This window comes from Panthera onca, chromosome E1 (assembly GCF_046562875.1).
Source record: "Panthera onca isolate mPanOnc1 chromosome E1, mPanOnc1 haplotype 2, whole genome shotgun sequence".
NCBI lineage: Eukaryota > Metazoa > Chordata > Mammalia > Carnivora > Felidae > Panthera > Panthera onca.
The window spans coordinates 56,537,847-56,556,263 of record NC_138352.1 but is presented as its reverse complement, the minus strand read 5'-3'; the positions used below and the strand labels follow the sequence as shown (position 1 = coordinate 56,556,263).

At 42.1% G+C, this 18,417-nt stretch overlaps 1 protein-coding gene and 1 long non-coding RNA gene across 7 annotated transcripts in view; one reads left to right on the top strand and one right to left on the bottom strand.

Annotated features, from left to right (window-relative positions):
• The window catches only part of LOC132687672 (uncharacterized), a 151,884-nt gene that overhangs the window by 41,272 nt on the left and 92,195 nt on the right, over positions 1–18,417 (bottom strand). The gene's annotated exons all lie outside the window — the stretch shown is intronic.
• On the top strand, positions 1,395–18,354 carry KRT23 (keratin 23). The gene is made up of 8 exons (XM_060646104.3): positions 1,395–1,865; positions 8,603–8,685; positions 9,822–9,978; positions 11,037–11,198; positions 11,286–11,408; positions 14,357–14,577; positions 15,999–16,030; positions 17,437–18,354. Exons 1-8 carry the CDS (start codon positions 1,470–1,472, stop codon positions 17,529–17,531), a joined length of 1,269 nt encoding a protein of 422 aa, XP_060502087.1. The 5' UTR covers positions 1,395–1,469; the 3' UTR covers positions 17,532–18,354.

Sequence of the window (18,417 nt, the reverse complement as noted above, 5' to 3'; positions counted from 1 at the left end):
TACGTCTGGAAGTCAGGGGAGCTGTTACAGGCAGTAAGGCAGTGAGTATCCAAGCACAGACCAAGGCAGTGACACCCACAAATTCATGTGCACGTGCAATACATTGCACATGCAAATCAGCTCTCAATCACTGACCTCCATGAGCCCCTGATTCTTTATCTGTAAAATGGGGACAATAACCCTTGTGTGGCTACATCAAGAGCTGTTGCTCGCGTTAAATAAACACCACCAAAGCGCTGTGTAAACTGGGAAGTCCCATTATCACCATGATGATGGGACTCTGTCAAGATTCAACTCAAGGATGACACTGCTATGTGGTGGAAAGAATCCCACCCTGGCTTTGCCACTAACCCACGATCTATCCTCTGCCACACCCCGGCCTCAGTTTTCTTCATCTGCAAGTCAGTGGTTTGGATGGAGCTACACTAAAGTCCCTTCCAATGTTGCCATTTTATTTCAAAGTCCCTTTTAAATTGCTAGCAATTAGCACATGGCTCCCCACCCCCAGACTATCTCTTTATTCATTCTTAACCTTTACCTTGGCAGACGAAGCATAAGATTCATCAAGCACATTAGACAACCCCTGGCATATTTCCTGTTTTCCTCCATCCCCCCTGCAGGTCACAGACACACGGAACCCAGGCTTTTCAGGGCTCAGCTGGGACACGGCTGCTGGCCAGTTAACAAAGGCTGCATTTCTCCCAGGGGCCAGGGAAGTCCGGTGTAGGCCCGGTTGTTTGGATTTGAGGTGTGCTGGGGATGAAAGGCACCCTGGGAGCGGAAGGCTCGGTCATTCATTCATTAATTATAATTGACGGTTTGTTCTTAAGAATGATCCTTTGAAATTACTTTCCATCAAACAGTGACTGCCACAAAGGCATCAGATATTCAGAACATTCTCCATTTCCTCAGCACGAGTATTTTCATTCTAGGACCTGAGATTCTGATCTGGCTCTTCCCTTGGGAGTCTCTCCCACCCTCGCTTTAGAGGTGGGGTTTGTTTACTTGGGGCTGGCGGAGAGGGCATGTGTGTCAGTGTGATTAATGTCTCCTTTTTAAAAGGAAATCTATACTACACCAAATAACCTTTTTGTAGACTTCAGTCTGACCGTTTTCAGATAAGTGGACAATAGAAAAATTCCACGGAAAGGTTAGAAAAACACCTGAGACTAGTACCCACCTAATGTTGTGGGCCACACCTCTGGGTTACAACTGGAAGGGAGAAGCAAACTGGTATATTGATGTGGCTCTAAACAACAACAATGTGTGTGAAGGCCCAGGGGCATTTCGGGATTGACCAAGAGGAAACACATGTTGCACAATGATACGATCTTGTTGGTACAGTTGTCAGAGAAGGGAACTCCCACAGCAAAGGGCATAAAACCATCCGGAGCAGTCTGGGGCGGCTCAGTTCTGCAGCGCCAGGGAGCGGAGCAGAGTCCGGCCCTGCACCAAACACAGATGGGACCATGATCTCCAGCCACAACTTTAGCCAGACCCTCTCAGGCTCCTTCCATGGCACAGGAGGCAGCTGGGGCCAGCTGGGGAGCTTCCCTCGGGCTCCCAGTGTCCACGGGGGTGCCGGGGGCGTCCGCGTCTCCCTTTCCTTCAGCTCGCCAAGCTGCCTGCCTCCTGGAGGGTCTTGGGGATCCAGAAGAGGCAATTCCCTCCCAGGCAGGAATGGGAAGGAGATGATGCAGAACCTCAATGACCGCCTGGCCTCCTACCTGGAGAAGGTACGTGCCCTGGAGGAGGCCAACGAGCAGCTCGAGAGTCGCATCCTGAAGTGGCATGAGCAGAGAGATCCTGGCAGTAAGCAAAATTACTCCCAGTATGAGGAAAACATCAGCCACCTGCAGGAGCAGGTAAGATCCTGGGTGACCCTGGAACTCGAGAGGGGCTGCGTTTCCAGAGAGCCGTGGGAGGAGAAATAGGTACAAAAGACAATTTCCAGGAATATGGCAAAACAGCTTAAAGTCATTGTGAACAAAGGTATTTGAGGATATTTTCTTACTATCCCTTTTGGACCCGGGAAACTCTGTTCTGTATATTTCATCTTCTATACACAAATTATGCAGAGAATCCAAAAAAATGCCAAAAGGCAACCAGCTACTGTCCAGTATCAGTTATGATCCAGCAATGTTATAGTAATGATAAGGGCTGGTATTCATCCTTCACGCTCAGTGCACAAGGCACAGGACAGCATTTACTTTCTCACTACAACAGTTCTGTTCCACCACAAAAGTCCTGGTGACAGAGTGATGACCCACAGAAAGAAAAGCTGAGTTACGTTATTTTGGAGATCACACCTAAAAGCCGTCACTCCACTAGCCGGTACATTATTCTGACATCCCTGGATATTTCCTCTTGCGAGCTGCTAAAAGCTCTGAGTCCTTATTGCTTACAGTTCTGAAAAGGGCATATTGCTTGAAAAATAAGAATAATTAATTTACCCAATTAATTTATTTTTATTATATTCATAATAAAAATATGTCTATTGGAAAGGAAAAAAAAAGAATAAAATGAGCATAATTTTTGGAATCTTACAGTAGGATGGGTAATGGAGACTTCTTTAAAAAAAAATTCAATCAGACATTTAAAAAGCTAGGCTTGGGGCACCTGGGTGGCTCAGTCGGTTGGGCATCTGACTTCGGCTCAGGTCATGATCTCGTGGTCTGTGAGTTCGAGCCCCGCGTCGGGCTCTGTGCTGACAGCTCAGAGCCTGGAGCCTGTTTCAGATTCTGTGTCTCCCTCTCTCTGACCCTCCCCCGTTCATGCTCTGTCTCTCTCTCTCTCTCAAAAATAAATAAATGTTAAAAAAAAACCTTTTTTTTTTAAATAAAAAGCTAGGCTTATACCTTCTGGGATGTCTCATAACATTGGTTAGAAGTAGAGGGAATCCAGTTACCTCATAAGATTTTAAGTGTTTTTTTTTGTTTTTGTTTTTGTTTTGAGAGAGAGACAGAGAGAGCACAAGTGTGGGAGGGGCAGAGAGAGGGGGAGAGAGGGAGAATCCCAAGCAGGCTCCGCACTGCCAGCACAGAGCCCGACATAGGGCTCAAACCCACAAAACCGTGAGATCATGACCTGAACTGAAACCAACAGCCAGACATTTAACCGATTGAGCCACCCAGGTATCCCATAAGATAATTTTTTAAAGCTATATAACTTCCCTCTTATGTAAAGCAGTCCCAGAAAATTCCCCAAAAGATCATAATTTAGCACATCCTAGAAAGGGCATCAAGGTTTCCAATATTATTCAGTGCTATTTTTCAACCTTTGGTCATCCTTACTTGAATGTAAGAAAGACCAATCAAGATAATATAAATCTGTACTCATAATGAACCCTAATTATTGAATAATCAACCTAATAACTGACTGTGTAATTACCTTAACTATATAGTACATGGTTGTCTTTAGAAAAAAAACAAGGTGACTCAACAAACCTCATCATATATTTTTTTTAACTAATAAAAGCTGCTTTGGTTTTAGAATGGAGAATATAGAAGATTTTTGCAAATGGACAGTTGAGAACATAACTCCCAAAAGAAATGTGAGGTCAGACCTAGTCAAATAATTCACTGATTGTATAGAGGAGGAGGGAACAGGAAAGAGGGAGGAAAACACGTATTGAGTGCTTATTATTTGCCAGCCGCCGTGTTGGATATTTTAATACACGTATCAGCACTATCTGAGAGCTCTCTGCCCTGATGGAAACATTCGATAGTACCTGATTCAATTCTTACAATGACGCTGTAAAAAGACTGAGGCTCAGAGTAGTGAAGCAGATACGAAAAGCCACCAGCGAGAGGCAGAGGTCGAATTCTAACCCAGATCTGTTTCTAATGGCCTCACAGTTTCCATACAGCATGGTGCTCACCTTGCCTATGTAATACAAAAATGGTACTGCTTGTTAATAAAGATAATGCATTACAATGGCATTGTTAATCATACAACACATTTCATAAACATTATCTCATTTTGTGAAGCAGGCATTTTCACCCCCAATTTATAGATGAGGAGACTGAGACTGCGTGGTTGCCCAAATTCTTTGGAACAGGATTGAGAAAAGGAGCAGGTGGCTTGCCCACTCTCCGGGTGGCCCAGGATCCTGGGTTCTGGGTTACAAATTAAATTCAGGTTTGAATTCCACTCTTTTCTGGATTTCTTACTTCAGTTGTTTTTTTTTTCATGTTTGAAGAAAACAACTCTTTGACGTTGAGGTTGTTCTATCTGTCCCAATCTCCCCTGATTGCAGGCGAGAAAAGAGAGACCCAAAGATACAACAACCCACAACAACCAGGGGCTGACCCCTTCCCAGGCCTTGATGAAATAGATATGGTACTCTTCCCGTCCCCACCTCAGGGGTCTTAAATGTTACTCAAAAAGTCTTTCAGAGGTGCCTGGGTGGCTCAGTCGGTTAAGCATCTGACTTCAGCTCAGGTCATGATCTTACCACTCGTGAGTTCAATCCCTGTGTCAGGCTCTGTGCTGACAGCTCAGAGCCTGGAGCCTGCTTCAGGTTCTGTGCCTCTCTCCCTCTCTGCCCCTCCCCCACTTGTGCTCTGTCTCTCTCTCTCTCAAAAATAAACACTAAAAACAATTTTTTAAAAAAGTATTTTAAAAATGAACTCAAAAATTAATCCAACCCTCTTGAAACACCGAGTCAGATATAGCCATAAGGATATGTGTATTTTAGAAAGGCTCTCAATAGTACTCTATTTGGTACTGTGGTTTACAATCAAAAATTCTATTTTCCTCTTCCTGGGATGAGATTACACACCCTGGAGCAGCAATGCTGTATTAATACACCGACTAGATCCTCTTAAAAGAATGAACTCAGAGCCTTGGGGGAGGATCCAGGTGATTAACTACAACACACAATGCAAAACCTACGCTTCACATATTATTTCTCAATCTGTCCTCATCATCCATTCATCACCGTGAAGGATGTCTCAGAAAGAGTGGCTGTATCATAAAATTGCATCAAGTAAGCCTGAACTGGGGAAGTGGTTTTGATATTTAAATGTGCTCTATGGAAGGAAAAATAAGATAAAAACGGAGAGGGAGGCAAACCATAAGAGACTCTTAAATACAGAGAACAAACTGAGGGTTGCTGGAGGGCTGTTGGGTGAGGGGTGGGGGGGTGGGCTCAATGGGGGATGGGCATTGAGGAGAGCACTTGCTGAGATGAGCACTGGGTTTCATATGTAAGCGATGAATCACTGGGTTCAACTCCTGAAACCAATACTACACTGTATGTTAACTAACTTGAATTTAAATAAATACATTTAAACAAACAAACAAACAAACAAATAAATAAACAAGCAAGCTCTAGATCAAGTGCACTTCAGAAGTCACCATTCATGTACTCTGAGAAGGATGCTGGCTGGGGGAATCAGATTCTTGATGTGGGGGTTGCAACAGATAAAGCATCAGTTTAACCCAGAAAAGCCAAATAAGCCCCCAGACAGCATTTTGGATTTTCTGATTCCATGGGGGGGAATAGTGTTTGGTTTCTCTGGATGTCTCTGATGATCCTGTCACCTCAGTAACCAGGGTCCCCAGGCCCTTGTGGATGGAGCCTCTTCTCATTTCCTATGAGCTTAGATAGCATAGCACAAGGAGTAAAGAGCCTGGAAGGAAAAGCATTGATTGGTATGAGAGTCCCTAAGCAGCACTTACAGAGGGGAGACCAGGAAATATCTACAGAATCCTTTTTTCGAGCAAAGGAAGTAGTCAGAGTACCACTTGGAATCCACTGGAAGAAAGAAGTTGGGCAGGAGCCTGGCTATCTCCCGCCACAAACAACAGAACTTTGGGGATGCATCTCAAAACATACAGAACCTGGCCTTTATCCAGCACAGACATTGGCTCTAGTTATGAAAGTGCCAACTTTTTTCTTTCTTTCTTTCCTCTTTAACTATATTCCTTATGCTGTACTTTTCATCCCCATGACTTATTTATTTTACAACTGGAAGTTTGTATCTCTTAATCCCATTTGCCTACTTCACCCACTCCCCTCCGCCCCTCCTCTGGAAACCACCAGTTGGTTCCCTGCATTTACGAGTCCATTTCTGTTTGTTTTCTTTATTCTTTATTTCTTATCGCTTCTCGGCCTTTTGGCTAAGATCAAGTGTATTCTTTATTTCTTTATTTATTGTCTTTTAGATTCCCTATGTAAGTGAAATCATACGGTATTTGACTTCTTCCTTATTTCTATGGTATTTTTCTGTCTGACTTATTTCACCTAGCATATATCCTCTAGGTCCACCCATGTCATCACAGAGGATATCATTCTTTTTATTGTTTAGTAGCATTCCATTGTATATATCTAGCACATCTTCTGTATCCATTCATCTATTGATGGACACTTACGTTGGTTCTCGGCTATTATAAATAATGCTGCAATGAACACAGAGGTGCATACATCTTTTCAAGTTAGTGTTTTTTTTGTTTTATTTTTTTCAGGTAAATATCCAGAAGTGGAATTACTGGGTCATACGGCATTTCTATTTCTAATTTTTGAGGAACCTCCATACTGTTTTCCACTGTGTCTGTACTAATTTACATTCCCACTCACAGTGCACGAAGGTTCCCTTTTCCCCACATCCGCTCCAACACTTATTATATCTTGTCTTTCTGATGCTAGCCAATTCTGACTGGTGTGAGGTATTATTATCTTATTGTGGTTTTGATTTGCGTTTCCCTGATGATGAGTGATGTAGAGCATTTTTTCGTGTGTCTATTGGCCATCTGGATGTCTTCTCAAAAGCTCTTTCATAAAAAAAAAATTAAACACTTTAAATTTTTCTAAATTAATTTAGTTTCAACTAATTTTTCAGTGTCTACAGTATGCCCAGAATATGCTAAGTACGTCATGACATTTTATTTAATCGCTTCCAATCTAATCCTCATAACTCTTTGATAAAGTGGCTACTATGATTATTATTGCCATTTTATGGATGAAGAAACTGATACTTGGCAAGCTCACTCAGCTAGCAGGTGATAGGGTGGGACCCCAGACCCTGCTTTTTGAGTTCCAGACTCAGGAGTGTTATCACCACCTCTGAATCTTGCTATTGTGCATTCATGATGCCAAATTCCAAGCAACCAGTGGAGCTTTGAATAGGATCAGATTTTTAAAAGGTGTCTTTGTATTGAGGTATGACTTTATCCTAAGGAAATCTTTTCTAAATAAAGGAATTATCTGTTTAAATACGATGGGAATGTCACAGAATTTTCTGTCTCCAACTACATCACAGAAGTTTAGAGCTAGGACCTCTAAGGTCAACTGGTTCTAGTGCAAACTCCTTATTTAACAGACAATGAAACTGAAACCCAAGGGACAGTGTGACTGGCCTGAGTTCATGCCAATGGTGAGTAATAGGAAGTTAAAAGAAAACGTCCAGTTCCTAGTTCAGCACAATACTTGGTACAAAAGTAGTATTATACTTTTGACATTGAGACATCGTCTCCTCAATTTTCCTAAAGATGGTGACATACATCAAATGTGCAATACTCCCCTAGTCACCACTACCTAGAAGAATTTACAAATCATACACGTACACACAACTGCTCAGGTAGGAACTTTCAACAGCAGTTTTTATTTAATGTTAAAAAGTGTATGAACATCTAGTGAAAGTCTTAAATAGAGGCCTTAACACAGCTGAAGTTTATTAAGCTGCTAAAAAGTTATTTCACTCAATATTTTAATAGATACAATTGGGGCATTCTCATCATAGAAGAGCTTACAAACACGTACGCATACCTAAAAGTTATGGGCATGGCTATCACCACTTTGGACAGAAAATAATTGTGGCATGTGATGACTATTACAAAATTCATTTAAAATTAGTTTGACAAACATATACCAGTGATAATTTTGGTACTTCGCTCAGTGATCTGAAACATGAATGCTACCACGAGGAAGAATTATGTTCATCTAAAATAACTAATGCACTTTAAGGGAGCCAACCTAATATTCACAATAAGGCAGGATTGGAACTTAAACCTCTTTTAACATCTTCAGATGTGGATGAGCTGAAACAAAACACCAAAGGTATGTTTGCAGCACTAGCAAGTTAGAAGACACTTTGAAGTGACTCTTCTTCCCTTTCCAATGTCATTTTTCCAACAGCGGCCTCAATTTTAGCCTCTCAAACTCAGTGTAAAAAAAGACAGCGAAGGGGCTGCGGGCCATATTCTTACTTTAAAATCATTCTGATGTTTTGTACCTCATAAGTGTTCAGTATTTATTGATTTAGTTATTTGTTGTTCCAATGCCAGAAAAAGAAATCATCTATGCTAACAAATCATATACCCAGAAAGTACAGGGTGGAAACGCACCTCTCCCATGGGAGGTATCTGATTTAAAAGCCTCTTTTTTTTTTTAATTTATTTTGAGAGAGAGAGAGAGAGACAGAGTGAGCAGGGGAGGGGCAGAGAGAGAGGGAGAGAGAATCCCAAGCAGGCTCTGTGTGAGACTCAAACTCATGAACTGTGAAATCATGACCGGAGCTGAAATCAAGAGCCAGATGCTTAACCAACCGAGCCACCCAGGAGCCCCTGACTTAAAAGACTCTTGATGCATGTTTTCCAGATCATGGATGGCAAGCAGACCAACGCTCAGATCACTCTTCTCATTGACAATGCCAGGATGGCAGTGGATGACTTCGGCCTCAAGTAAGTTCCTTCTTCACTGTATTGTGGGGAATTGTCATTTGCTGTTTTTGTTTTGTTTTGTTTTGTTTTGTTTTGTTTTGTTTTGGGGGTTCATCTTGTTTTTGTTTTCTAAAGGAATTAACTTATCTTGCCATTAGCCACGTGTAATATCTTTAAAAGAGAATTAAAAAGGCATAATAACAAATACTTAAATGGACCCTACTTTAAACAAACTAGATATAAAATACACTTTTGGGCATGGGGAAATTTGAATATGAACCAAGAATCAGATGATGTTAAAGAGCTATTATTAGCTCTGCAGGTGTGATAATGTTATGCTTATTTAGAAAACTTTTGTTTTCATTTTTTTCTCTTATTTTAATTCCAGTATAGTTAACATACAGCTTTACATTAGTTTTGGGTGTACAATGTAGTGATTCAATACTTCCATACATCACCCAGTGCTCATCACAACAGGTGTCTTCCTTAATCCCCATCACTTATTTCCCCCATCCCCCACCCCAATCCCCTCTGGTGACCATCAACGTGTTCTCCATAGTTAAGAGTCTGCTTATCACTTAGATAACATTTAGCTTCATTCTTAATGAAAATTCTTGTTTTAAAAAGATGTATTCCTGGGACACCTGTGGGCTCAGTCAGTTAAGCATCTGACTTTGACTTAGGTCATGATCTCATGGTTCATGTGTTCGAGCCCCATGTTGGGCTCTGTGCTGACAGCTCAGAGCCTGGAGCCTGCTTCGGGTTCTGTGTCTACCTCTCTCTCTGTTCCTCCCCGACTCGTGCTCTCTCTCTCTCTCAGAAATAAACATTAAAAAAATTTTTTTAAATGTATTCCTAAGTATTTAGAGGTGAAATGTCATAATGCCTATAGTTTAGGTTAAAATACAAAATAGAGTATAGACGAAGCAAATTGTTAAGAGTTACTAAATCTAATTGATGGGTATATGGCTGTTTATTATTTCATCTTCTCTAATTAAAAAACAAATAAACAAACAAACATTGAGTCACCATTACAGAAAAACCTGCATGAAACAGACATATGAGGGATAAGAGATTCACCTCTAAATGAAGGTGAATCCTTACAAAGCCGCGGCCTTCCAACGACAGGTGTATTCTTCTCTTCCTTCCAACCAAAGGTACGAAAATGAACACTCCTTCAAGAAAGATTTGGAAATTGAAGTTGAAGGTCTCCGAAAGACCTTGGATGATCTGACCATTGTCACAACAGATCTGGAACAGGAGGTTGAGGGGATGAGGAAAGAGCTCATTCTCATGAAGAAGCGCCATGAGCAGGTAGGACTCCCTAGGAGCCCCTGGTAACCAGCACAGCTCTTAATCTGCACATTCAGATGACTTAATAGCCACAGAAAAACCTACCATCTGAATGCTAGTCCTAGAATAGAAACATCTAATTTTTCCAGCTTCAAGGTTGTCTATGCAGTGTCAGATCCAATAGCCAAAATAAAATCACAACTGATGATAAATCAGCCAATAATTTTGCTAATATACAATGATTATCCAGACTTGTTTGTTAGTATGATACCGTAAGAATAAATGCGTGAGGTTGAACTTCCTTCATTGACCCAACGTACAGCAAATTGGGGGACAGTAGAATGAAGAGAATCTGCCACTGACCAAGGTAAATAAAACTAGTGACAAAAACGAAGAATCTTAATTTCCAGAACCATGTAACTAACTTTGAAGAGGTTGCATTCCATCTAAAGCCCCTGAGACTCTGATGCAATATGAGGAAAGCAATCCCCGTTTTAGGCAAACAAAATTGCTTATGAACATCAAAGGGCCTCAATTATGAAGAGCTGGTGAGACAATGACTTAATTAAACGTTTCCTACGGTTTCTTGGTTTTCATGATATCCTATGGGTGTCAACCCTATGGAATCATAATACGTGGCCAAGACGTTAAAAGTCTTTATACCTTTTGGCTTTGGGTTGCTAAACTGCTTCCCCAAAGCAGTAGTCTACAAACTGAAATGTTCAACTGTTGAATTGTGCCATCATTTCACCTACGAATGTGTGCTGAAGAGTATTTTATGTGCTACAGAAGCAGAATTCTTTGCGAAACATTTTCAACCAGGGATTAAGTCAGTAATCACAGAGGCCATTTGATTACCTATCTAGTGTTATTTTTTATTTTATGGAGTTATAATAGAAAAAAGAATATATGTTTTGTCATCAACAAATAATACCTAAGAAGCCAAACCAAACCAATAAAAGAATAACAACCACATAAGCTGAATTTTTAAAAGATCTGTTAACTGCTGCCAATCAACACACTTCTGGCCTTCTGATTCTCACAGCCGATTCATTTTTTTTTTTTCTGTTATTAAACAGGAAATGATAGAACGTCATGTGCCAAATGACTTCAAGGTCAATGTGAAGGTGGATGCAACTCCAGGAGAGGATCTAATTAAGATCCTGGAGGATATGAGACAGGAATATGAGTTTATAATAAAGAAGAAGCATCAAGAGTTGGACACTTGGTATAAAGAGCAGGTAAAGAAAAGGGGCTCAGACTTCCCAAAGGTTCCATTTCCATGTGGTCCCAATGCCAATGCCTCTGCCCTTTGCTTGGTCTCGCAGTCAGCAGCCATGGCGCAAGAAGTGGCCAGTCCAGCAGCTGTGCCAAGTAGCCAAAGTGACATCCATGAGCTGAAGCGCACTTTCCAGGCCCTGGAGATTGACCTGCAGGCGCAGTGCCACAGGGTGAGTCTGAGGAAAATCCTGGGTCAGGTCCCGCCTCTTCGACAGAACCTCTCGTGACCTCTCTCCTGGGCTCATCTCCCCAACTCCCTTGGGACATCTCTCACTTCCCACTTTCCATCCAAATTGCTCATGATGAGCATGATAATGAGAGCTACCATTTACCGCCGTGTCCACAATGTGCCACATGGTACGTCAGGGGGTTCATTATGTTAACTGTCATCAAACCTCACATTAACCTTTCCAGGCAGGTCTTTGTGTTCTCATTTTAGAGATGAGAAAACAAAAGTTCCAAACAGTTAAGTAAATTGGCCAAGGTCACATAGATAGTAAGTGGCCAGTGGTGAAGCCACCTGGTATTTGGGGGCAGGTGCGGGAGTCTAGGAGGCCCTCATAATCTCTACCAGCGCTCTCCCCGCTCGGCAACCAGGCCGCCCCCTGAAACCCCAGTAAAAAGAAATCCTGGTGCCAAAATGAATTGGTGGCAAATCCAGGCCTGGCTCACTCCGAAGTACCACTCTGTTCATTATGTATATGTCTTATCACCCAGTGAACTATAAATTCTTATATATAAATCATTTCTAGAATTTTCATGGTTTTTAGTAAAATGCTTTGGATGAAGCGTCACAAGCACTCAAGATTCATTAAATAAAATCTATCATTTGATTACCTTTGTAGCCTATCCAAATCTTCTGATCATTCATCAATATCATTTCCAAGGGCTACTCTGCCCTTGGTCTTGAGGAGAAATCACTGGTTTATTCTGTTGCAAATGCACATGGTAAATTACTGTTATGTTTTAGGAATAAGTGACGGTAAACAGACATTTAAAATGTACACTGTCAAGGTGATAATAATGAGCAAAGAAATAATTACAGTGTTTTATAGTTTTCAAAACATTTAGACATGCAGTATTTCGCAACAACCCTGTGAGGTCAGCAAAACATTTATATCCATTTTCATTCATTCTACCATCTGCTACTGTTCTGAGTGCTGAGGATTCTACAATAAGGGAGTTGACACTCTAGTGGGGATGACAGTCAATAAAGGCACAGATCATCAAAATATGTAGTATGTGAGATGGCAAAAAGTGCTGCCAATAAATAAAGCATGGCAGGGCGAGGTCAGGCATTCTGGAGTGCAGGACTGCCATTTTAAACAAGGTGCTCAGGAAAGGTTTCACTGTTAAGGCGACAGCTGAAGTGGTAAGAAGGCGCATCATGTGGCAATAGAGAGGGGGCTCCAGGGGGAGAGAACAGTAACTGCGAAAGCCATGATGTACAGGTGCGTGGGTCGGGTTGGAGGATCAGTAGGGAAGCCAATGTGGCTGTAGTAAATGAACAAAGGGAAGAAAAAAGGAGAAAAGAGGAGGGAAGGGAAGGGGAGGCCACTGGGGTAACAGTGGAGTCAGACTGCGCAGCCTTCACCCTCAGAGGGAGGTCAAGAGGAATTTAGAACAGCAGATACGGACAATTCTTCAAGGAGCTTTGCTATAGGTGAAGGGGAGCAGAGAAATCGGATGACAGCTGAAGGCAGATAAGGAGTCAAGAGAACAATTTTAAGATGGGAGAAATTACTCTATTTGACAGATGGGAAGAAGCCAGTAGAGAGGAAAATACAGGTGATGCAAGACAGCGGGCAACGGCTGAAATGACTGGAGAACAGACAGCTCGTGCCAGGTACCAGGAGGGGAGTGAGAACCTGGTACCAGGGGGGCACTGAGAACCTGGAAGCAGATACACGTGGGTGGAAATAATGGTGGGAGCCTGTGGGAATCCTCTCCTGACGGCTTTCACTTCCGTAACAACATAGGAAGTGAGGCCCTGGGCTGAGAGACAGGAGAGGGAAGGCAGCAGCCCTTTGGGAGAACAGGAGAGGGAGAGGAGCAGAGCAGGCGGCATGAAGGGGCCCCCTGAAAGTTAGCAGCTGTGATAAAGTGAGAGCATCCAGCAGAGTCAGGGATTTCTCCTGAAGATTAAAGTTCTGCGCTCCAGAAAAGCGGGTGGTAAATCCAAACAGAGCAGGGATTTAAGTCAGTTCTCTGTATCCTAGAGCAGCAACTTCAATGTGCAGCTTTTAAAATTTCCTCAAAAATGACAACCTGTTACCATTGTCATCATCAATAAGCATGGCTTGGGACTATGGTTGCCAGACTGACCAAAATTAAAATACAGGACATCCCATTAAATTTGAATTTAGGGGGCACCTGGGTGGCTCAGTCGGTTGGTTGAGTGTCCAGCTTTAGCTCAGGTCATGATCTCGCAGTTCATGAGTTCAAGCTCCACACGCGGCTCACTGCTGTCAGCCTGTCAGCGCAGAGCCCTCTTCGGATCCTCTGTCCCCCTCTCTCTGCCCCTCCCTGACTTGCACTCTCCCAAAAATAAAAACAAAAAATTTGAATTTTGGATACGCAGCACAGTTTTGGTTTTTTTTAGTGTCAGTATATCCCATGCAATATTGAGGCAATTTTTAGGATATACATGTACTAAAAAATTACTCGTCGCTCGTCTGAAATTCAAATATAACGAGGTGCCCCCTATTTTATCTGGCACCCCTACTTGAAACCCTTCTCTGAAGACACAAAGAGACAGGGGTCCCAGTTGCTATTTCCCCAGGAGGTTTATATTAGGCCAGAGATAAAATGGGCATATGCTCAATCGCGAAAGAGCAGCACATACAGTAAATGCTACAGGAATGCAGCAAAGTTGCCAAGAGCTCCCTGACACAAAGAAATGCCCATAAAATGGGCTTCAGAAGTCCTGACTCTAGTCCACTCCTCACTGCCCAAGCCCCAACCCTGGAGTCAGCCAGCTGCCCACCTTTGCACCCCCGGCAGCCACCAAGACACCTAACAGAGTGGTCGGTGTGTTGTAACTACTCAACCAGCACACATTGTTCAATCTATCAAGCCATCGGTCAGTTAGTACAAGAAACCTCGTTTCCTCTTTCAGAAATCTGCTTTAGAGAACATGCTGTCAGAGACCCAGTCCCAGTACTCCTGCCAGCTCCGGGACATGCAATACGTCATCTCCCACTATGAGGATGAACTGACACAGCTACGCCATGACCTGGAGCGACAGAACAATGAATACAAGGTCCTCCTGGGCATCAAGACCCACCTGGAGAAGGAAATCGCCACCTACCACCAGCTCCTGGAGGGAGAGAGCGAGGGGTAAGGCAAAGGCCGGCTGGGGAGGAGGACGAAAAGGGCACTGAGTTTCTGTGTATGCATTCATATACCTCATACCTGTTATGCCTGTTAGCGAGCATCACTCCAGAGAAAGAAAGGTTTGTGATGAATTTCTTCTGGATATTTAACATCAGGTTGTATTTAAGTAGCATATGTCAATCAATCAGCTATTACTCCCAAGACACTAAGATTTAAGGTCCATCGTTAAAATTAATATATTAAGATCTCTAGAAAGAAACTAAGGGGGCAAACTGGGTGGCTCAGTAAGCTAAGCATCTGACTCATGATTTTGGCTCAGATCATGATCTCATGGTTCATGAGATCGAGCCCCTCGTGGGGCTCTGTGCTGACTGCAGAGTCCGCTTGGGATTCTCTCTTCCTCTCTCTCTGTCCCTCCCTCTCTCTGTCTCTCTCGCTCTTACTCTCAAAATAAATAAACTTAGAAAGAAAAAAAAGAAACAACTAGGAAGGCTTGACTATAGTGTTTCCCACTGGAAATGTATACAATTTTGGTTCTGGAAAAAAAAAAAAAAGGAAGGTTGGTGGAATATTTTAACCTGACAGCAGGAAAAGATTCATAAGAGATTGAGAAGTCTAGATTCTTCAATCCAGTATTTCCAACCAATTTAGGAAATGACAATAATTGTTCAGAAAAAAAAGGGCACATATATTCTATGACCCAAGAGAAAGGATGAGAAATTTTTTTAATGTTTATTTATTAATTTTGAGAGAGAGAGAGAGAGCACGAATAGGGGAGGGACAGAGAGAGAGAGGGAGAGAGAGAATCCCAAGCAGATTCTACAATGTCAGCACAGAGTCCAACACAGGGCTTGAACTCATGAACTGTGAGATCATGACCTGAGCCGAAATCAAGAGTTGGACACTTAACTAACTGAGCCACCCAGGAGTCACAGAAAATTTTTTAAATACATAAATAGGGGGGCCCAGCTGGCTCTGTCGGTAAAGCATGTGGCTCTTGATCTCGGGGTCATAAGTTCGAGCCCTACTCTGGGTACAGAGATTGCTTAAGTAAACTCCAAAAAATAAAATAAATAAAAATACATAGACCAAATCTTGAACAGTCTGAAAAACAGTTCTAAGCTTCAAACCCAGACCCTGGAAAGGATCTCCGTCGAGGCAAATCCTGCAGCCAACTGAAATGATGGAGGTGGTTTGATAGACTTGTCTTGACCCTAGGGTCCATGTGAGGCCATACTCACTTTCTTCTGGATCCAGGAAGGTTTGCCCATGAACTCATGACCTTGAGACTACAGAGCTTGGACAATTATCCTCATTAAAGAGCTATGAATTTATAGGCAGGCAAAGGAAGTTAGTTCACCTTGAGGAGTTTTTATGATTGTTGCTAACGCTAAAATGAGCCGTAACTCTTATCATTTTTATAGGACAATGGAAGAATCAAAGTCAAGTGTGAAAGGTAAAAAAAAAGTCTTTTCATCATTTGAATTTTCTTTTTAAAAATTAATCAGCACGTTTATTAATTCCCTAGTAATCATAATCTTTACTGTACTCCCAAATATCTTGTGTTCAATTTTTATTTTACTCCCAAATGTCCAGGAATTTTTGAATGAACTTAAAGTAGATAACAGGAAAACAGGGATCTGTCAGTATTGTCTTTAATAATATATACGCAAGGTCTCTGCCAGCAATAAAGTAGATAGCAATGATCATTCACATTATTACATCTCTGTTAAGTTATGGAGTCTGTTTACTAAACTCCTAGGAAATTAAGAGAAAATGATTTCACATAATTTCCCAAACTATATTCTGTTGAACACTAGTGTTCCGTGAAACTTGTTGCATATTATGAAAGATGTGTTCCATGGACAGAAATGGTTGGGAATACCATATACCACTATCCTCTTAATGAACAGCCATGCATTTCAGTAAGTTAAACATGGAACAGATACTGCTGTGGGGAAGAAAACAGGAAAGAGAAAGAAACAACAAAAGTTTTACTTGGCTTAACTCGGTGTTGCCAAATATCTTTGACCTGGGAACCCTGTTTTCTCAGATTGCCTGTAACATCTCACAGAAAAGTTCTAAGAAGCCCCCATCTGGGACGAGCAGCACTTTTCTGATCAGTTTGTGGTAAAAGTGTTCTAAGGTATTAGAGATTCAGAGAGTCAGGGTTCTGGGCACCATCATGGGCAGCTTGTGTAACTGCTACCTCTTTGCAAGACATTGACAGATGGTCCTTCAGCCTCTCCTTACCATGTCCAGGGACAGGGAACTCATTACTTGATGGAGTGGCACAATCTACTGTTGGAGAGGTTTGATTTTTAACAAAGGTCTCCCCACGTCTCTATTAATTTCAAGTCTTCCCTTTGGTCTAGAATCAGTTTCCTGCCGTGTCAACAAAGCACATATTCAAATAAATCATAACTTTGAAAACAGTGGGCATGATAAACAGCCCTGGCTTCTCATCCATCCCTCATGCTTTCTAGATCTTTAAATGAGGTGCTCAGAATGGCATTTAATGCGCTGTTAGCTCATAGAATCTGTGGTACAAGTGGAACAAAAGCAGGAAGACCTCCTCCAGGATGTGTAGTCAGGGACTAGATTCTGTATCAGTCATGCCTAGGATGAAGGTCTTGGCCCCTAGAAGATGACACTATTCACACACCCTTGTTTCCTGGAGGGTGAAATGAAAAACTTTCCTTGGTGAGATCTCTTCCCTCTAGCAGAACCTGCCATATTGCTCAGGGATTATGTTGGAAGGGATGGAGAAGTTTCAGGTACTAAGAGCAGGGAAATAAAAATAAGTATTTCAGATGGTGGCAGGAGCATGATAGTGACCTCTTCATTGCCTTTTCCCTTCAGCATCTGCAGCTCCAAAGATCAAGGCCATCACACAGGAGAGCATCAACGGAAGAATAATTCTTTCTCAAGTGAATGAGATCCAAAAGTATGCATAAAGCCAAAAAACGTTTCTGCCTATTGTAAGGGCTACTTTTCCCCAATAGAAATCTTTGCCCAGACATGATGGGTGAGTCCTAAGAGGTATCCTTGGAGTTTTCAATCTCAGAAACTTTTTCCCCCCTCTGGAACAATGTCACCAGACATTCCATAACAATATACTGCTGCACTTAATATACTGCTGCACTTTCTGAATCACAGTATGAGTTCATGAGCATAAAGCTCTACTTTACTACTACAGTCTTCAGATTGCCATCACTGTGTATCTGTTTTGTAGCCAATAAAACTTTACACCTGGTGCATCATGTCTTTGTTTATGTCACATCATATTTATGTCATTGTTATATCAATGTCTCATCCTAACAAGGGATTCTCTGGGCATTGTCCATGAAAGAAAGGGAGCTTAATGCTTTGAACATGTCTGCAGCAGCCAAACACTGGGCAGAATTGTTACCTTGCAGATATGCAACCAAGGGAAAGATGTGGCTCATGAGGCTCTCCACACCTCTGCCAGCAGAAGGGGGAAAACAGAGAAAGGGAGGCCTAAGAAAGCCTCGCTGAGAATGTAAGATGACCAAACAGTATTCTGTCTCACATACAGGCATACCTACATAACCTTAAGGGCCTAAAAGAAAGTTAAAGCTAGAAAAGGGAAGTCAGGGGCACCTGGGTGGCTCAGTCCATTAAGCATCTGCCTTCTGCCCAGGTCACGATCTCATCGGTTCATGCGTTCAACCCCTGGTAGAGCTCTCTGCTGTCCACACAGAGCCCGCTTCAGATCCTCTGTCCCCTTCTCTCTCTGCTCTTCCCCCACTGTTTCTCTCTCTCTCAAAAATAAATAAATAAAAACTTTAAAAAATATATTTAATTTTTTTTTAATGTTTA

What these genes read in the sequence shown, in the direction of transcription:
- KRT23 (XM_060646104.3), top strand. Translation starts at nt 1,470, where the DNA reads ATGATCTCCAGCCACAACTTTAGCCAGACCCTCTCAGGCTCCTTCCAT. An exon ending in TCAGCCACCTGCAGGAGCAG is followed by an intron (nt 1,866 to 8,602) that starts GTAAGATCCTGG and finishes CATGTTTTCCAG; the next exon opens with ATCATGGATGGCAAGCAGAC. An exon ending in ATCAAAGTCAAGTGTGAAAG is followed by an intron (nt 16,031 to 17,436) that starts GTAAAAAAAAAG and finishes TTTTCCCTTCAG; the next exon opens with CATCTGCAGCTCCAAAGATC.